At 36.1% G+C, this 19,190-nt stretch overlaps 1 protein-coding gene across 3 annotated transcripts in view; it reads right to left on the minus strand.

The window, feature by feature from the left end:
- The window catches only part of LOC118179968 (TIP41-like protein), a 94,745-nt gene that overhangs the window by 59,067 nt on the left and 16,488 nt on the right, over positions 1-19,190 (minus strand). For all 3 annotated transcript variants that reach the window (XR_015040861.1, XM_085815925.1, XM_085815926.1), the window contains exon 2: positions 16,616-16,795. Coding sequence is in view for 2 of the 3 variants with exons in the window: in XM_085815925.1 (XP_085672051.1) it covers positions 16,616-16,795 (180 nt within the window). In the remaining variant the exon portion in view is untranslated. The remainder of the gene's footprint in view (positions 1-16,615; positions 16,796-19,190) is intronic.

Genomic DNA, 19,190 nt, shown 5'->3' on the forward strand with positions numbered 1-19,190 from the left:
TAAGTCACAGCTATTAAAATATTTCTGGCGAAGACTATTAAAACATGGACACTCAATTAAAATATGACGAACAGATAAACAAACATTACAGTTAAAACAAACAGGCTCATTTTCAGCTTTTAAAAGGTAGTTATGTGTCACTCTAGTGTGACCAATTCTGAGGCGAGTCAAAAGAACTTCCTCCTTACGATTTTTGGTTAATTCCCAGTGCTCAATTCTAGGTTTTACATGTCTTAATTTATTTTGAAGCTGAACATCCCAAAGTTGTTGCCATTTTTTTCGGATCTTTTGTTTCACAACACAACAAATGTCTGCAAAAGGGATGAGACGACTGGACAGTTCAACAGCACATTTTGCTGTGATATCTGCCAGCTCATTCCCTTTTATTCCCACATGCCCGGGAACCCAGCAGTACAGGATATCATACCCACGATTCATTAAGTTTATATGTATTTTGAGAATATCCACTATTACTGGATTTTGAGTATTAGGAAAAGCTTCTATTGATTTAAGAGCACTATACGAATCTGTATAAATTATAAACTTTTTGTAGCAGAGCCTTGAGATGTATAAAAGACTATAATATATCGCAGTTAATTCGGATGTTAAGACAGAGAAAGCATTGTGCAAGCGTCTGCCCTCCATGTGGTCTTTAATTACATATGCCATCCCCACATGATCTTTTGACTTGGACCCATCTGTATAAACTGGAAGATAACTGCTATATTTGTTCCTGTGCTCAGCGAAGAGTTGTCTGTATATAATCTCGTTAGTGCTTGCCTTCACATGATACTTAAAAACATCAAGAAGCTGAATCCGTGCATTTTCCCAAGGTGGGATTTCAAAATTCTGTACTGCTTGGGGGTGCATATCAGAGAGGGAAAGTTCCTCAATGACAGGGCGAACTCTTAAAAGAAATGTAGGAACACAAGATGGACGTGTTTCAAATAACGCGTTACTCACATCATCAAGTAAGCACAGCTTATTGGGATGTTCAGGTTGGGATAGTATATTAAAATATTGCAAAAGGGACAATTGTTCACGCCTCAGATAAAGTGATGGTTCATTACAGTCAACATACAGGCTCTGGACAGGAGAAGTCCTGAAGGCTCCTGAACATATCCTCAAACCTTGATGGTGAACAGGATCCAGTTTTAACAAAACAGATGACCGAGCGGATCCATAAACAACTGAGCCATAGTCCAGTCTAGAGCGGATAAGCGCTCTGTAAATGCGAAGCATGGAGCAACGCTCTGCACCCCAGGAGGTGTTCGCCAACACTTTTAACATATTTAGTGTTTTGAGACACTTCTTTCTCAGGTTTAAAACATGAGAAAGGAAAGTCAATTTCTGGTCGAACGTTACTCCTAAAAATTTTACTTCGGGCGCAACTGGAATAATTGTACCATTTAGATATAACTCAGGTTCAGGATGGAGACCTCGCTTCCTACAAAAGTGCACGCACACAGTTTTCTGTTTCGAAAAAGTAAATCCCTGTTTGTCTGACCATTCTTGGATCTTATTCAGAGCCATCTGCAATTGCCTCTCTATGTATCTCATGTCTGCTCCTCGACAGCTAATCTGTAAATCATCTACATATAGTGATCCTAAGATGGTGTGAGGAAGTTCTTTTAATACAGAATTTATTTTTAAACTGAACAGCGTTACACTAAGCACACAGCCTTGAGGCACACCCTCTTCCTGTTGAAAAACATCCGAAAAAACAGAGCCAATCCTTACTTGAAAAGTTCTAGCGTTCAAGAAATTCTGTATGAAAATTGGTAGGTTGCCGCGCAAGCCACTCTCGTGAAGATCCCGGAGTATACCGTATCTCCATGCCTTATCATAAGCTTTCTCAATGTCGAAGAATATTGAGACAAGGTGACTTCTTCTGACAAAGGCTTTCCGAATAGATGTCTCTAATAGAAGCATATTGTCTACGGTCGTTCTCCCCTGTCGAAAACCGCTCTGATAAGGCGATATAATATTATTCTTTTCCAAGAAGTATACTAGGCGGCTGTTTACCATCTTTTCAAACAGTTTGCAAACACAACTGGTAAGGGCAATTGGCCGATAGTTCGAGGGATTCCTCGGGTCTTTCCCTGGCTTCGCAATAGGAATGACAACAGCTCTCCTCCATGCACTGGGAAATGTACGCTCCTTCCACACTCTATTGTAAAGTGTGAGAAGGGCACTCAGTGACTTATAGGACAGATGCTTTAGCATTTCATAATACACGCCATCCAGACCCGGACAAGACCTATGTGTCTGCAACAAAGCTCTCTTTAATTCAACCATAGTAAAGTCTCTATTGTACGGCTCAAAGTTGGAAGAGTTGAAAGCGATGGGATTTTTCTCAGAGCGTTGCTTGATAGAAAGAAATGCAGGTGAGTAATTTCGGCTGGAAGAAACGGCAGCAAATGTCTCACTAATTGTATTTGCAATTTCTTCTATGGAGCTAATCACTCGGCCATCTTTTTCCAAAAAGGAAAGTGAGTGGTCTTTATATATGCCGCATGCTTTTCGAACTCTTTCCCAAACCCGCTTACTAGGCGTAGAGGATGTTATTGAGGACACATATGAAATCCAGGAATCCCTCTGGCTCTGCCTTCTTACTTTCCGTGCATTTGCTTTGGATCTTTTAAAAGCTATGAGGTTTCGCAGAGTAGGATATCTTCGAAAAATACCCCATGCTTTTTTCTGTTTTTTCAGTGCTTCATGACAGTCGCGATTCCACCATGGTTTTGAATATTTTAGTAGTTTTCTTGATGTTCTAGGAATGGAGAGCATAGCTGCCTGAATAATAGTATTAGTAACAGCTTCAACAGCGTCATCGATATGCGCATCTTCTACCATTTCATCTGTGAGCTCTGCAATGGAAGAGAATAGTTCCCAGTCTGCCCTGTCCAGTATGAATCGAGGGGATCTCGACATGGGGTTTGCTCCTCTTCGTGCAAGAGACACAAAAATAGGATAATGATCGCTGTTGTACAGGTCATTTCCGACACTAAAAGTGCAAAATGGCAACAGAGATGGTGAACAGATGGCAAGATCGAGAGCGTGGAATGTCCTTGAAGGCTCATGGAAGTATGTATCTTGCCCATTATTTAGGAGACAAAGGCTGTGATCTTCGATCATCTGCTCAATTTGTCTTCCTCGGCAATTTGTATCTTTGCTACCCCAGAGTGGACTATGGCCGTTAAAATCTCCTATTATAATATAATGCTCAGGCAGCTGCTCTATTAGATTATTTAAATCTTGCTGATAAATGTGCTCATTTGGAGGCAAATACAAAGAAACAAATGAAACAACAATATCAAAATTTATTTGAGTAGCGACAACTTGGAGGGATGTCGTCAAAGGAAGTACATTTGAGGGATAATCCAGTGAGGAGAGGAGACCTACTCCTCCACTGGCACGCTCACCTGCAAGGTTATCCTTCCTGACGAAAGAAAACCTCCAAAGTTTTGCATGGTGTTCTGGTTTCAGATTTGTTTCCTGTATTGCGAAGCACACAGGATGGTACACATTTATTATAGATTTGATGTCAAGCAAATTTCGGTGGAAACCGCGACAGTTCCATGACACGAGGGTGGCCATTATGAATGGTTTTTGTTTTTCCTGTGCTGTTCTTTTGTTTTTCGTGGAAGTAGATGCCTGGGAAATTCCAGACCCTCTTCCACTTCCATAAAGTCTGAATCCGCAGATTCAGAAATCATGTCATCAAGAGAGCTATTGCTGCGACTTCTATTTTTATTTGATATTTTTTGTGTGGCAGTTTTCGGCTTACTTTGAATAATTGTTTCTTTCTTTTGTACTATATGAGTTGCATTTTCTTTTTTCTTGTTGGATGTAGACGGTTGGGTTTTATTTGGTAGGGTCTGTGTGCCTATTGATGTTTGGGTGGCGACTGTACGATATGATTTAACAGCACTGGCGTATGATGAATTTGGTCGAAGCTGTGTGCTCTGGACTAGTCTTCTGGCTTCGGCGTAAGAGATGTTCCTAGTAACTTTTGCAGTCTGGATTTCTTTTTCCGATTTCCATTTTGGGCACAAGCGAGAAAATGCTGGGTGGTCACCCTTGCAATTTATACATAAAGGCGCAGCGGTACAATTATCAGAATCGTGGCCAATCTGTGAGCATCGGGCGCATGTGAGGCTGCCACGACAAGACGTCTTAGAATGGCCGAAGCGCTGGCATTGGAAACATCGCATAGGGTTTGGAATATAAGGTCTTACAGGAATATTTAGATATCCGGCCTTAATATTCTTAGGCAGATCAGGCGTGTTGAAGGTAAGGATCACGTGTTTCGTGTCTATCAACTTACCTTCTTTACGCATCTTGATCCGCCTTACACCGCAGACATTTTGTTCGGATAACTCAGAAGCGATCTCTTCTTCAGAAACATACAGAAGGTCGAATTCTGAGATTACACCACGACAATAGTTCAGTGACTTATGGGGTGTTACAGTGACATTCGCTTGCCCAAGTTCAGTAATCTGAAGTAAAGAAGCAGACTGGGTGGCTGAGTGTGTATCAATAAGCAAGTCTCCGGAGCGGAGACGCTTTATGTTTCTCGGCTCACCAATACAAGACTGGATGTATTTGTTTATTACGAAAGGAGACATCTTATGCATTTCGCCAGAAGGACTAGAGATTACTAGGAAACGGGGACTATTGTTATGATTTTTTTTATTTGCATCTGTCCGTAATTTTTTTGCAGAATTTTCAGAACTAGGTTGAGCGACAGGTTGAGTGACTGGTTTAGTAGGAGACGTTTCAGAACTAGGTTGAATGATTGGTTTATTAGTAGATGTTTCAGAACTAGGTTGAGTGACTGGTTTAGTAGGAGATGTTTCAGAACTAGGTTGAATGATTGGTTTAGTAGTAGATGTTTCAGAACTAGGTTGAGAGACTGGAGTGACTTCAAAGTTTTTTAATAAAAAAATATGTGTATTTGCCATATTGAAAATAGAAAAGATTCGGGTCCGACGGCCCCGCCCACCACGGAGCCCAACAAGGGAACACAGATTCCTGTGTTAGGGCTAGCCGGACCTATACGCAAACTGAAGCCCCACAGTCGGCTTTCCCGAAAGCAGGTACTCCCGAGAGCTTGACCCCAAGCCACTGACACAAGGACTAGTGACCAGCCGATTGACACCCGTGAGGACGACTAAGGTGCCTCTCGTTTAGCTGAAGCAGAGGCCAAAGCAGTGTGTTGGGGACAGTACCTCGCCCCTCAACTACCAGGACCCTCCTTTCCAGCGACACGGGTCTCCACGCACGGCAAACACGTGGGCAGTTTTCTCGCCACTTGAAAACTAGAAACAAGGTCTGTTCTAGCCTCTCGTGACGAGCCCCAAACTCCGTAGAGAGAAACCACAAGGGAGAAGGGAAGGGAAAAAGATCCAGCCAAGAGGAGAGGAGACGGAAAAAAGGATAGATCACTGGGGCTCCAGGATCGTGACACCCGTCTCACCAAGAAGATGATCCCCTGAAGGGCTAGGGTACCTCGGGATTGCCACACCCGTACTCACAAAAGTGAGCCCCCTGAGGGACCACATGTAGAGGATCCTGATATTTATCCAATTCTGAAAAAGAAAAATATACACTTAAGTGATACAGGAGAATATGTGCCTGAAATGGGTTTATTAATAGGAGCTGATTATCTTGGCGCATTATTGACTGGGAGAATTGAGTCCATTGATAATAATTTGGTAGCTCTTAAAACAAAACTTGGATGGACGCTTCAAGGTAAACAAAGAAACTACTCAAAATCTTTGGAGAGTATTGTATATGCTAATAATTTGGATTTGACGGAATTACGGAGCCTAAATGTCATCGGTATAAGACGTCCTGCCGAGGTAAAGTCAAGGCAGGTAACCAACGAAGAAACAGTAGATTTTTTCCGAAAAACTATTAAAAGAAACGAAGACAAAAGATATGAAGTATGTTTGCCATGGAAAAGTGGACGTCCAGAATTAGAAATGAATACGGAATTAGCCACGAAACGGCTAATGTCAACTACCAAAAATCTCATATGATCTCAACATTTAAGAGAACACAATGATGTGTTTAATGAGTGGGTTCGGGATGGAATTATTGAAATTGTAGATAAAGACGAGAAAAAGGGACACTATTTACCACATCATCCTGTGATAAAAACTGGTGTAACAACAACAAAAATTCGTCTGGTTTTTGATGCGTCGACGAAAGATTCCAAAGGAAATTCCTTGAATAATTGTTTAGAAAAGGGGGCAAATTTATTAGAATTGGTACCCAAATTGATAATGCATTTTTGGTAAAAAGCAACTGGCGTAACGTCAGACATCAAAAAAGCATTTTTACAAATTGGTTTGAATCCAGAGGATAGGGAGTATTTTAAATTTCTGTGGTGGAAGGACTTATCAAGACAAGAAGAAATAATCACTCTCTGGCATTGTAGAGTGGTATTTGGTGCTTCTCCTAGTCCATTTTTACTAGAAGCAACTATAGCTTACCATCTAGAAAACACTCCGGATGAAAGGAAGTACACAGCTTGTCAACTCAAAGAATCTTTTTATGTGGACAACTGTATTACGAGTTAAGAAACTAACGAAGAGGCAGAAAAATTTATTTCTGAAGCTAAGGAGATGATGTCTTCAGCACAATTTGAACTACGAGGCTGGGTTACTTCTGAAAAATTATAGAAGAGACACATGATAAATTCATTTCAATTCTAGGTCTCTCTTGGAACACTGAAACCGATGAACTTTTTTGCGGCAGTATGGTTGAAATTCCAGAAAAGAGGATTACTAAAAGAGTTGTGTTATCGGCTGCCCAAAGATTATTTGACCCTATTGGGATAACATGTCCCGTTTCATTGATACCAAAAATATTGCTTCAAAACATTTGGAAGAGGAAAATTAATTGGGACGACGTACTTCCAACAGATATATCAAATAGATTTTTAGCCTGGGTCAAGGAACTATCTTTACTGAAAGAATGTAAGATTCCACGGAGACTCGTCTCAGGTCCATTTGAAGACTGCTGAATAACTCTACATTGTTTCTGTGATGCCAGTGAAGTTTCCTATGCTGCTTGTATTTTCTTACGCTCTGAATTTAATGAGAAGATTTCAGTCAACTTAGTAACGAGTAAGTCAACAGTGGCACCTACCAAAGAGATTACAATTCCTAGATTAGAACTCTTGGGAGCTTTGATCTTATCAAGATTACATGGTCAAGTCGTAGACGGACTGGAATTGAAAGACAATACAGTCAAAAGTCGTTAATCCGAACTCGTCGGGACTTCGGCGATTCCGGATTATCAATCAACAGTTTAAATCTCGTAAGATGGCATGCAGAAATTATAAAATTAAAAATATGAAACCGTAATTTATGAAATAAAGAATTATGATCTAAAGGGTATCAAAAGTTAAAAAAAAAGCTTAATATTTATTTGTTTACTTTATTAAACATTTCTTTCCATGTAAGTTGTTTAAGCTGCTTCATTTTATGTGATAATACTTTCTCTTTAATTCTATAAACAGACATAATTTCTTGTTCAGTTACAAAGTTTCGCTGTTCAAGTCCCGTAATTGCTGTGCCGAGAATACCGACTAACTTGTCAATCGAAATTATTTCGTTTTCATTAACCTTTCTGTCACCTTCTTCATGTCTTTATCCATTTTTTGCAGCAATTCCACTTTTTGTTTGATGGACATCGAAACATACTTTCATTTTGTAGATCCTTTCGGAGCTCCAGCATTGGAAATTCTATTTGACATAATCAAAAGTTCAAGTTTACTTTTATAAAATTGCTCTTACAGTCTGCAAAAAATAATAAGCCGGATCCAATTCGAAGATTAAGGAACAACGCAATCATTAACATTAACTGAAATAGATAATTATAGTTTATACCGTCCGTTATACATAAAATGCGCACGGGAAAACGTATTCTGCACTTGCGCAGACGCTTAAGCGCAGTCGTAAAGGTCTTACGCGCACGCGTAAACGCCTATGCGCATGTGTCAACGCGATGCATGCGCAGAAAGTTTTTAGCTTTGAGGTTCGGATTATAGATCATTCCGGATTATGGGTGCCCGAATTAACGACTTTTGACTGTACAGTGTATTTTTGGACTGATTCAACTGTTGCTTTAACTTGGATCAAAAGAGAGAGTTCTTGGAATGCGTTTGTAGGAAACAGAGTCACAGAAATAAGAAAGAATACAAACTCGAATGACTGGCATTTTGTGCCAGGGCATATGAACCCAGCAGATTTGCCTTCAAGAGGTTGTGATGCTAAGAATTTATTGAAAAGCAAATGGTGGGAAGGTCCAGAATGGTAATGGAAGTCACAAGAATTTTGGCCATTAAGTGAAAAACAAGTCATTGATGAAAATTTGGTTAGATCGGAAGAGAGAAAAATGATAATCAGTAATGTTGAGCATGGATCAGTTAACTTCACTGACAATTTACTTTATTTCTCGAAATATACGAAGTTTCTTAGAATGCTTGCCTGGATACTTCGTTTCATTAAAAACTGCCAACAAAAAGAAAACTGAGTTGACTTATAAAGAAGTTCAATCACTGTTTGTTAAAATTAATTCAGCAGGAAAGTTTTGCCGGAAGAAAAATGAAAATCTTGAAGAACATGCAAACATTCAGAGACGAAAATAATATTGTTCGACTCAGAACAAAGCTTCTCTTGGGAGATGAAGAGGAAAATTTCAAGTGCACCATATTGTTGCCCGGAAGCCACGAGATTATTCATTGACTGGTAAGGCAAAAGCATTATGAACTACAACATGCAGGACTTCGAACTCCGATTGCCAATGTAAGAGAAGATTACTGGATTATTTCGATCAATAGATTAGCGAAACAAGTTAGCTCTAGTTGTATTTCATGTAAAAGATTCAAAGCCAAACCTGCAGAACCACCTTTTGCACCTCTTCCTAAGAACAGAATAAAGACTGCTGTAGTTTTTGAAGTTTCAGGAATTGATCTCACAGGCCCTTTGCATTTGCGTTCTGGCGAAAAGACATGGGTTGTACTTTTTACCCGTGCCATTTATGGGGCTGCCAATCTTGAATTAGTCAATTCCCTGTCTACAGAAGTTTTTATTATGGCTTTAAGAAGATTCTTTGCTCGAAGATGTAGAGTAAATATAATTTACACTGACAATGGTACAAACTTCATTGGTTCAAGCAATGCTTTAAGAAATTTAGATTGGGAGAAGATCATGTCGTTTTCCACTATCAAGAAAATAAAATTGAATTTTAACCCTCTAACAGTCGCCTGGTGGGGAGGATGGTGGGAGCGCATGGTTAGAATGTTGAAAGAGATGCTAAGAAGAATTTTGGGCAGGAAAAGTCTTGACTATGAAGAGTTGGAAACTATTCTATTTGACTGCGAAGCTACAATAAACTCTAGGCCACTTACATATATTGAAGACAATTCTGAAGGTCTGAAGTCATTAACTCCCGCTTGTTTCTTACAAAGTATTCCTAGCAGTGAAACAACTGATTTAGACAAAATTGACAGTAAAAGTTTAAATATAAGATTGCGTTTTGTGCAAAAATTAAGGCAGGATTTAAGAATGAGATTTCAGAATGAGTATTTAGCAATGTTGATTCATAAAAATAAGAGTCGGGAAGAATCTTTAACAGTTGGAGAGGTCGTTCTTTTAGAAACTGATGGCAAGCGTATCAACTGGCCTTTAGGAATCGACATTGAAGTCTTTTCTGGAGCAGATGGGCACTCAAGAGTTGCCAGAGTGAGAACAGCTGATGGAGAGACGTTGAGACCATTCCAAAGACTTTATCCATTCGAATTCAACAGTTCGGAAAAGTTACCATTCGTTGCCCAAGATGCTCGAAGTGATGAAAGTGCCTCTACCAATATGCCTCTACGCCCTGCAGCTGATGATTCAGATTCCAGCGAAGATGATGATTTCTCACCCAAAGTCCAAGATTTTGTTACTAGAGCTGGCCAACGTGTTAAAATTCCCAATAGACTTGATTTGTAAATTTTGTTGCAATTTATAGGTATCCTACAAATTGCAGGGTGGGAGGTTGTTTGAGTAAGACAAGCTACAATTCAACTCTGTTTTAAGTTTTATGTTTTGAAAATAAGTTCTATCGTTTCTGTAAGAATAACTGCTGCTAAAATTTTTGTAAATATCTGCAATTAAAGTGTTTTTCCATATTATATCCATATTATATATAGTTTTTCCACATTATATATAGTTATTTTCGAATCCTTTAAAAGCCGTTTCTTTTTGCAATTGGCAATTGCAAAATGATTGTGAAGTTTGACATGTCAAACAAAAAGAGTTGGGCGCCAACTTACTCAGCTTATGGAAGATTAGCCACTTGAAAACATGAAAATTTGTTATTACATATGATTTTGATTAACAAAAAACTTACTTTCGAGTCTCCAAAGCATTCTGATTATAACTATAAGAGGAGTTGTTCTCCTCGATAACTTTCAAATTATTTTTTTGCCAAACTAAGAAAAACTGCTGTATATTATTTACAGACTAAACCAACATTCTCCTCAGCAATCAACTGTATCACAAAATTAGTTAAGTCCAAATAAATTTCCTTTTTAATTGCATGAAAAGAGTATATAATACCAGATGTGTTTGTTAGTGAAATTGAAATACTTTCAGTCACTGATATATTTATATGGGTTATGGCTCGTTGTATATCCTTCATATTCTATGACATATTCTCTTCATATCACATCCGGATCACCAATTTATGGTGGGTGAGGGTTATGGCTTGGTGTATATTCTTCAAAGACAAGACTCCTCTTTGCTAAACATAAATTTATTCACACACACCATATTTTAACACAATTATCATAACATAACAGGAAACCTCTACGCAAAAATTCATATATTTTACACTCGAGCTAAAGGCAAAGTGGGCGAGTTCACCATCGTGCTGGTAGTTTTTACGTACACAACAAGGCGTGGTCTGGTGGCGCACGCAGCCGAACATCAGACTGCCATAAATACTTACAATTCCTTCCATTTAAGTAATAAACAATATCAGAAATGAAATTCAGTGAGTTTTTTAATGCTATATATAAACTTATAGAAGTTACTGTTCATAAATTGGCAATGGCAAAGCAGTTATATCTATCCTATTAAATAATATATAATTGCCAAATAATCACATCTGTAATATTATGATTAAAGGTCAAAAAAAGGTCGAAAGGTCAAAAAAGCAGTTTTTTCTTAAGAAGTCAACAGACTTTTGATGAAAAACTTTTAATATAAGCATATATAATACAAATTAAATGTAATTTTTGATTAGAATTGAAGATCCCCCCCAAAAAAATCAGAATATTTAAACAAAACATTAATAGAAAAAATGCTAATAAAAAATTAGTACGAAACAAGATTTATTGTTTTAATTCTGCATTTGGAGAGTAAACTGAAGAAACACCTCTGCTCAACTTTTTTGATTGATTCCAAAATTTGAATCTGTACTTGTGCTTTCCTTTCGTAAAATATAATTTTTTCTTTATCTTCACTATCACATAGCTATTTGTTTTTGTGCTGTATGATATGCTAGATGTGCATCATAATATATCAAGAGTTATATTAATATTTATCACAACTCCATTTACTTTTATGGCATCATAAACTGTTTGCATTGCTATTACAGAATTTCCTGAAGGTTTTCCACTAACATATCATTATTAACTTAGAATTCACTTTCTATTGTGGTATTGCCATGTCATAAAATTAGAACTAGTTTTACAACACTCTATAAGTTCTTCAAAATCTGAATTATAAATCAAATCCTTACAAAAAAAGTCCCATTGAAGTATAACAAAAGTTTCTTTCCAAACAGCATTCTGGACAACAATTCTTTAAACTGTACTTTTAATTTATCTCCAACTGCCGAATTTATCCTTTCATTTTTTCATACAGTACCTGCAATAATCCTTCCATCCTTTTCTCATATAAAACTTCATTAGACTGTAAAGTCATTAGGTTATTTAGATGCAGGAGACATGAAAAATATGCAATGCCCTTGCTGGGATTTGAACCTGGACTTCTTGAATATGTCGCGAGTGTGCTACCATTACACCATGAAGGCATGCAGAAATAAGGGAGAAAATATTTTATACATCCCCTTTTAAAGAGCAGCTGTAAATTAAAAGTGAGCGCCACTGCAGAGTCATTAGGTTTTTTAAGCAGGAGATATGAAAAATATGCAGTGTCCTCACTGGGACTCGAACCTGAATCTCTCAAATACACACTGAATGTGCTACTATTAAACCACAAAAGCATGTGAAAAAGAGGGAGAAAATACTTTATAAGATGTAATGAACTTAGGATATAATGATGAAATGTATTTGACCGAGCTATATTTAAATGGGCTTCTTTCAGCTATTTTTTATGCAAGCTTAAGCACTGGGTTCCAAATTCTTTTGTCTTTAGATCAGACATTTATATTAATAGCTCAGAGAAGCAGTAATTAATATCAATAGCTCTCTCAGCAACAGGTACTTTTTTACACCATCTTCCTTCATACAATGTTAATAAAAAATTGGCATGTCTTTAAATAACACATTTAGATTCCAGTCAGGAGCTCATGCCCATCTCTAACAGCAAGATAAATTACATGCAGACCACAGGACCCAATATCTAATGCATGACAGTCATTATTATTTGCTAAACTTTCTTTCAAATCCCTTAAAAATTTGAGACTGACCTTTTGGTCCATCCAATGATATTTGATACTTGGAGCAATTTCTTTTTATCTAGTTCTGAGGTTCCCTCCCCAAAAAAATAAATAAATATAAATAAATAAATAAATAAATAAATAATAGTAATAATAATAAAAACCACTTTTCAGAGGGTCATTAGCAACAGCATGCTCCCAAAAATTTATGTGAGGTATCTTGATGCCTTACATTGTCCCAAAATCAAACATTTTTTTTTAATATATATATATATATATGGAGCTAAACTAAATGACATTAAATATGATATTTATGCATATTCCAGGGTCATTGCTTTAGCTTTCTTGCTGTCATTAATCATTTTCTGGAACAGAAAAACAGCATCATCAAATGCATCAAAAGGTATAAAACAAACAAGATATGAACAAACAAGTTTCAGAGCACACAGTAATTTTTACAGCTAACACTTTGTCCTTAGTTATGAAGGAGTTTAAATTTGATGATTCAGCAACAGCAATTAGCATTGGAGATTGTTGTGCTACAGAACTGTTTTTATCTATAAAAAAAAAGTTTTTTTTTTTTTTTTTTTTCCTGAGTTTATCTTTACAAAAATAATTTTTATATGCTTTATGCTATTTGTGAGGCTTGTGATTGGTTTCCTTGTCTTTTTTGCAGACATTTTACAACTACAGGAAAGAAAGAAAGAAATTTCAGAATATTTTAAAATAAATTCAAATATTTGATATTTATTTAGCAATATATACAAGTAAAAAATATTTGCACTAAATTTCATGATGGTATGTCATATTACTGCTAGAATTAGTTTCCCGTGTATGCCAGAGAAAATTACCTAAAATTTGAAAGTATTATTAACTAATAATAAATAAATTTAGAAGGAAGAAGCTATATCAAATGATATGAATAACATTAATATTAAATTATTTACCCTACGAATGAAAAAGATTAAAAGTCCAATTGCAATAATATATATATTTTTAATTGTTACTGTAAAATGACAAATAAGTAAATAGGAAAAAAAATTTTTGCTTTGTACAAGAATGGTGTTGGTGTATTTAATTATGGCAAAGCACACTAGGGCTATCTGCCTAAGGGGAGGAATGCCTTCGTGGAGGACTTTCTAAGGAAAACTGGCTAGTATACACGTTACACATGGGGAAAACCACGAAAACACCCATGCAGCCAGCCCGTTCGCGGGATTCAAACCTCGGACCGAACTACCAGTGTTCAGCGACTTTACCACTCGGCCGCTGGTGGGCCTCCTTTGTACAAGAATGAAGGGGGAGGGCTGAACGAAATCAGAACTTTGGAAGGGGGAGAAAGATTGATTATTTATTTTTATTTCATGTGAAAAAAAAAAAATGGCGGGAAAACATTATTATATTTCATACTTCTGATTTCGGCCCTGAGCTCCACTGCCATTCATTTCTTGAAAATTAAATTTTAAATGTGGATTGTCTAAAAATCAAGTTCAGATAATATATACATTTTGGCATTTTAAAAATCTGTTAATTATGATATATCCCACACCACCAATGATATTGAAGCACTTAACAGTTCAATTTGATTTTTTTAATAATGCACAATAATATGATTCTGAAAGTGTCAATAGTTTTCTGTTAAATTTAAAAATGCACTGCATGAATTCTTATTATTAGCATGTAAATAGATAGAATGTTAAATAAACAGACATTTTACAAAAAATATTTAATAATGTGTAAAAAGTTTCACTTACCAGATTTTTTTTAATGGAGATGACAACAGAAAAAACAAGCTGTCTAAACCAAGAGGCAGAAATTTCTTTCGTTCAACACACATAGATTTCTTGTTCTTCACAAGAACATACAAGTCATGCCCTCTGGATTCTGGAAACTTGCTGTACCTTTCTGAAAGACAATCTATTTGGCGCTATGAAACTGGCTCTATGCCAGTTGCCGTAAAGATGCTCAGGCGATACATAAATGAAATTCCCTGACATTTCAAGATTTTGTCTAATATATTTAAATTCCCTAATAGTTTCTGACTTTTTCTGATTTTCCAGGTAGTGTGGCAACTCTGATATTTCCAAACCTTTAATAAGATCTATGATGTAGTCACAGACAACTGTATACAAAAACACCACTATAAACAACTCCTAAAATTTCTTAGTACAGTGCTTATATAGAGGTTAAAAATCACTATAGAGTTCAAATTAGGTTCCAGAGGTATCACTTATAGAGGTTGAAAATCACTATAACTGCTAGTACAATATTATACTGTTAGTTTCTGATGGGGCAATTCCAAGAACTTTTTGATCAAACCGTGTATATAAATCCTACAAACTGCAGCATAAAAGACTATGAGTTTGTTAGAATAAAGTGAAAAAAGCTGCACTTCTGCAGAAACTGAAGTGAATAAATAGTAACAACACTTTTTTATGAAATATGAGAAGTCCACTTAAATACACAGTGATTTTACTATAAACATTCAGAAAGTTTGTAGAAAATTTGGAAAATTTAAACTATAAAATGATTCATAAAATTAGCAAAGCAACAACCTCATGTTTTGCAGAGATTCAGTCAATTACAAAATAATAACAATCGATTTCAAGGGCAAACAGGTATAAGTCCCACCACTTGGACAGGGGCAGAACACTGATTTGTGAAATGACAGTTAAATATAATACAGTCCAACATATAATACAGTCAAAAGTCGTTAATTCGGACACCCATAATCAGGAATGATCTATAATCCGGACCTCAAAGCTAAAATCTTTCTGCGCATAGGCGTTTTACGCGTACACGCAAGACATTTACGACTGCGCATATGTGTCTGCGCAAGCACAGAATACATTTTCGCGTGCGCATTTAATGTAAAACGAACGGTATAAGCTAAAATTATCTAATTATCTATTTCAGTTAATGTTGATGATTGCGTTGTTCCTTAATCTTCGAATTGGATCCGGCTTATTATTTTTTGCAGACTGTAAGAGCAATTTTATAAAAGTAAGCTTGAAATTTAATCTTGAAATAAGCAATTTTATAAAGTAAGCTATTATGTCAAATAGAAATTCCGATGCTGGAGCTCCCAAAGGATCTAGAAAACAAAAGTATGCTTCGATGTCCATCAAACAAAAAACGAATTGCTATAAAAAATGGATAAAGGCATATCCTTTGTTTATCTAACGGTTCCGAAATCTGTTTATCAATTTCACGCTGCTCTGCGCGTGGGAGGGGGGACGTCGCGGCACGCAATGAACTGGAAATTGATCTGTCAGCACTATCGTTATCTTTAGGGCAGATGTTTTTATTTTATTCGGCTTATAATTCCTTACTAAATGTAGTATTTAATCTCTATGTACTCCGTCTTTGATATGATTTAAATCAAATTCCTCGTCATTATAAATATCACGAATACAAATCAAAGTTTTCTGGTTGCAATTTTCTAATTTCGGCTATGCGTAAGGTATGCTTTACGCATGCGCGCGCTGAAAGAAATGTTTAATAAAGTAAACAAATAAATATTAAGCTTCTTTTTTTGTAAATTTTGATACCCTTTAGATCATAATTGCTCATTATTTTATAAATTACAGTTTCATATTTTTAATTTTATAATTTCTGCATGCCATTTTACCAGATTTAAACTGATGATCTATAATCCAGAAAAATCGATAATCCGGAATCGCTGAAGTCCTGACGAGTCCGGATTAAAGACTTTTGACTGTAGTACATGTCTTTTTTGGCTACTGTTACATATACATGAAAATATGCCAAAACCATGGCAGTTTTATTACATGTTGAATGTGATGAAGCAGATAATCAGAAAGTATCCACGGAATTAATCTCAAATGTACACAATCAAGGAAAAAGAAAATGCAAAACAAATTTTCTTAAAATAAAAAGAGAAATGAAAACTTGAACAACAAACCTTGATTCTTGCCAAGAGTCAGCTACTGCAACTTTTATGACATCGTTTTTGCTATCAACCATTTTCAAAGCATCCAGAGCATTGAACTCAATTCCAGATGCATTATCATTTTCCAGTCTTAATAAATTGCTGGCAAATGTCATTTCAGGTAATTGTGGAAGATCCAGTTCTCTCTCATACCTATGTAATTATCATAAATTAGTAAATTACGACAGATAAATGCACTGTTAATCCAAACATTTAATATAATGACAATATTTGGCGATCAGTTAATCTGTTATATGTAATACGACAGATATGTTTATCTATTAGGGAAAATTAAAGCTCACTGAGGGACAAAAAGAAATTTTTTAACTCTGTAAACTACCAACTATATATATGTGTGTGTGTGTTGAAAATAATTGTCAAGATACCTTTAAATACACAGACATGCATCTTGAAATATGTCCAAACAACTAAGCTAATACAGTACAAAGTCCGAAATCTGAAATTGTTGGTACTTTGGCGATTCCAAATTTTGGAAAGTTCTGGATTTTAGATCAGTTTAAATCTAATAAGATGACATTTAAACATGGCAGTAAAAATATTTTTACAGGTGCCCCTTGGCAAAAGTTAATGATTTTTGGCGGTACATGGATACCAAGTTTGTGCAATTCTTTGAGTTGTTTGGCTTTATGTAGCGACGATTTGTGCCCCAAAAATCAAAAACAAAATAGCAAGACACAAAGACGAAATAAAAAGTGAAAGACTTGTACAGACTTGGTATCCATGTGTACATCGACCTATTTTCACTTAAAAACAAAATCGGAAAATTGCACAAACTAGGCATTGTGCAGTTCCTTTGTCCATGCACACATTAATCTATTTTCACTTAAAAAGTCAAAGATAAGAAAATTTGTAAATAAGGTAAATGGGTATTTCCTTTGTCTAGTGATAAGATATATTTCCTTTTTATGTTATTGTTTGATTTAACATGTAGTTTATTGAGATTATATATATATATATATATTTTTTTGGCTGCTCCTTTGACTTTTTAAATGAATATAGATTGATGTGTACATGGAGAAAGACAAGGGACTGCACAATGCCTAGTTTGTGCAATTCTCTGATGTTCTTTTAAGTGAAAATAGGTCGATGCGTACATGGAAACCGAGTTTGTACGATCTTTTAACTTGTTATTTTTTATTTGTGTAGCGGCGATTTTTGTGCAAAAATTCTCCAATTATCGCCAAGAAGCACAAAAATATATTTCAGCTGAGAACGATTTAATGTCAGAGTACTCACACACAAATAAAGTCATCCTGTCAACAATACACTTTGTAAATCCACAGACGACATTTTGATTGAAGTTTTAAAGTACAAATAAGCAATTCCTACTGAGTCGAGGTAATAATTTAGAAAAGTTGGTAGTATGTTGATGGCATAGTAGATGCATAAATGAGCAGTTCATAGCCAATTTAAACATCCATTTTTATTCTACTTGATATTTGAATCTACAAATAACTTTGTACAAAAGTCACATCTGTTCCTGAATCACTTTTGTAAAATTTTTAGCAGTAATTTTGATGACAGATGAAGTAGCAATTTAACTAGCAAAGGAAGCAGAAAGCGAACTTTAATGTGTTCTCAGGTAAAAGTTGGGTTCCAAGTAATTTGGATATTGGTTTAGAATGTTAATTTCAGTTTGCTTTATCTCGACTGGATAATGTTTAAGCTAAAAATTTATTACTGGCTGAAGTAATCTGTGTCACAAGAATTTTATGACAGAGATTACCATATTTGACGGCATATAAGATGCACCCTTATTTAAAAGGCCACACACATGTAGATGTAGAAAAAGTCAGCGCCGGATCTTTGATTTTTCTGATGTGGGGCAAAAGCTAAAACTGCCGCCCTCTCCCATTATCTTTTAAGTTTCTCTAACAAGTTTTAATTTGTTTAATAAATACAGAAATAGATAGGATTTGAGGTAAAAACTTAAGCTCCATTTTACACTAAATTCTTTACTTGCCTTTTTTTTTTTAAGTTATAAAGAGAAAATACGTACCTAAGTTACAAAATTAGAAAATCGTCCGCTCCTAGGAGAATCGCCTTTCTGGTGAGCTTACTTTCAGATTCAATCCTAATCCTAACTCTAATCCTGAAGTGCTTCTAACCCTCCAGTCCTCGCCACCACTTGTTTTTCCGCTCTAGGGCGAACGGGCATTTCCTAAGCTTCTCCCTATTCTGTATTATGGCATACTATTTAAATTAGGTTAGATTATATGAATATGGCAAAGACAGGAGGGCTATCTGATTAGAGGAGAGGTACTTTCGTGGAGGAACTTTGTAAAGGAAACTGGCTCCTATTCACATTACACATGAGGAAATCGACAAAAACAAACCATGCAGCCAAACTATTTGCCTGGGTTTCAATCCTGGCAAGGTTGCACTACCAGTATTCAGCGGTCATAAACACACGGCCACTGCTGAGGATATTTGTCTGATTATTTACACTGCTGGCCACCCAAATTGCAACACCAAGAAAGACAAGAGATATCAGAACAAAATTTCTTTAGTAGATAACTTGTTGACC

This window comes from Stegodyphus dumicola, chromosome 4 (assembly GCF_044657685.1).
Source record: "Stegodyphus dumicola isolate Sdum_Otavi_A_Nest chromosome 4, ASM4465768v1".
Lineage (NCBI taxonomy): Eukaryota > Metazoa > Arthropoda > Arachnida > Araneae > Eresidae > Stegodyphus > Stegodyphus dumicola.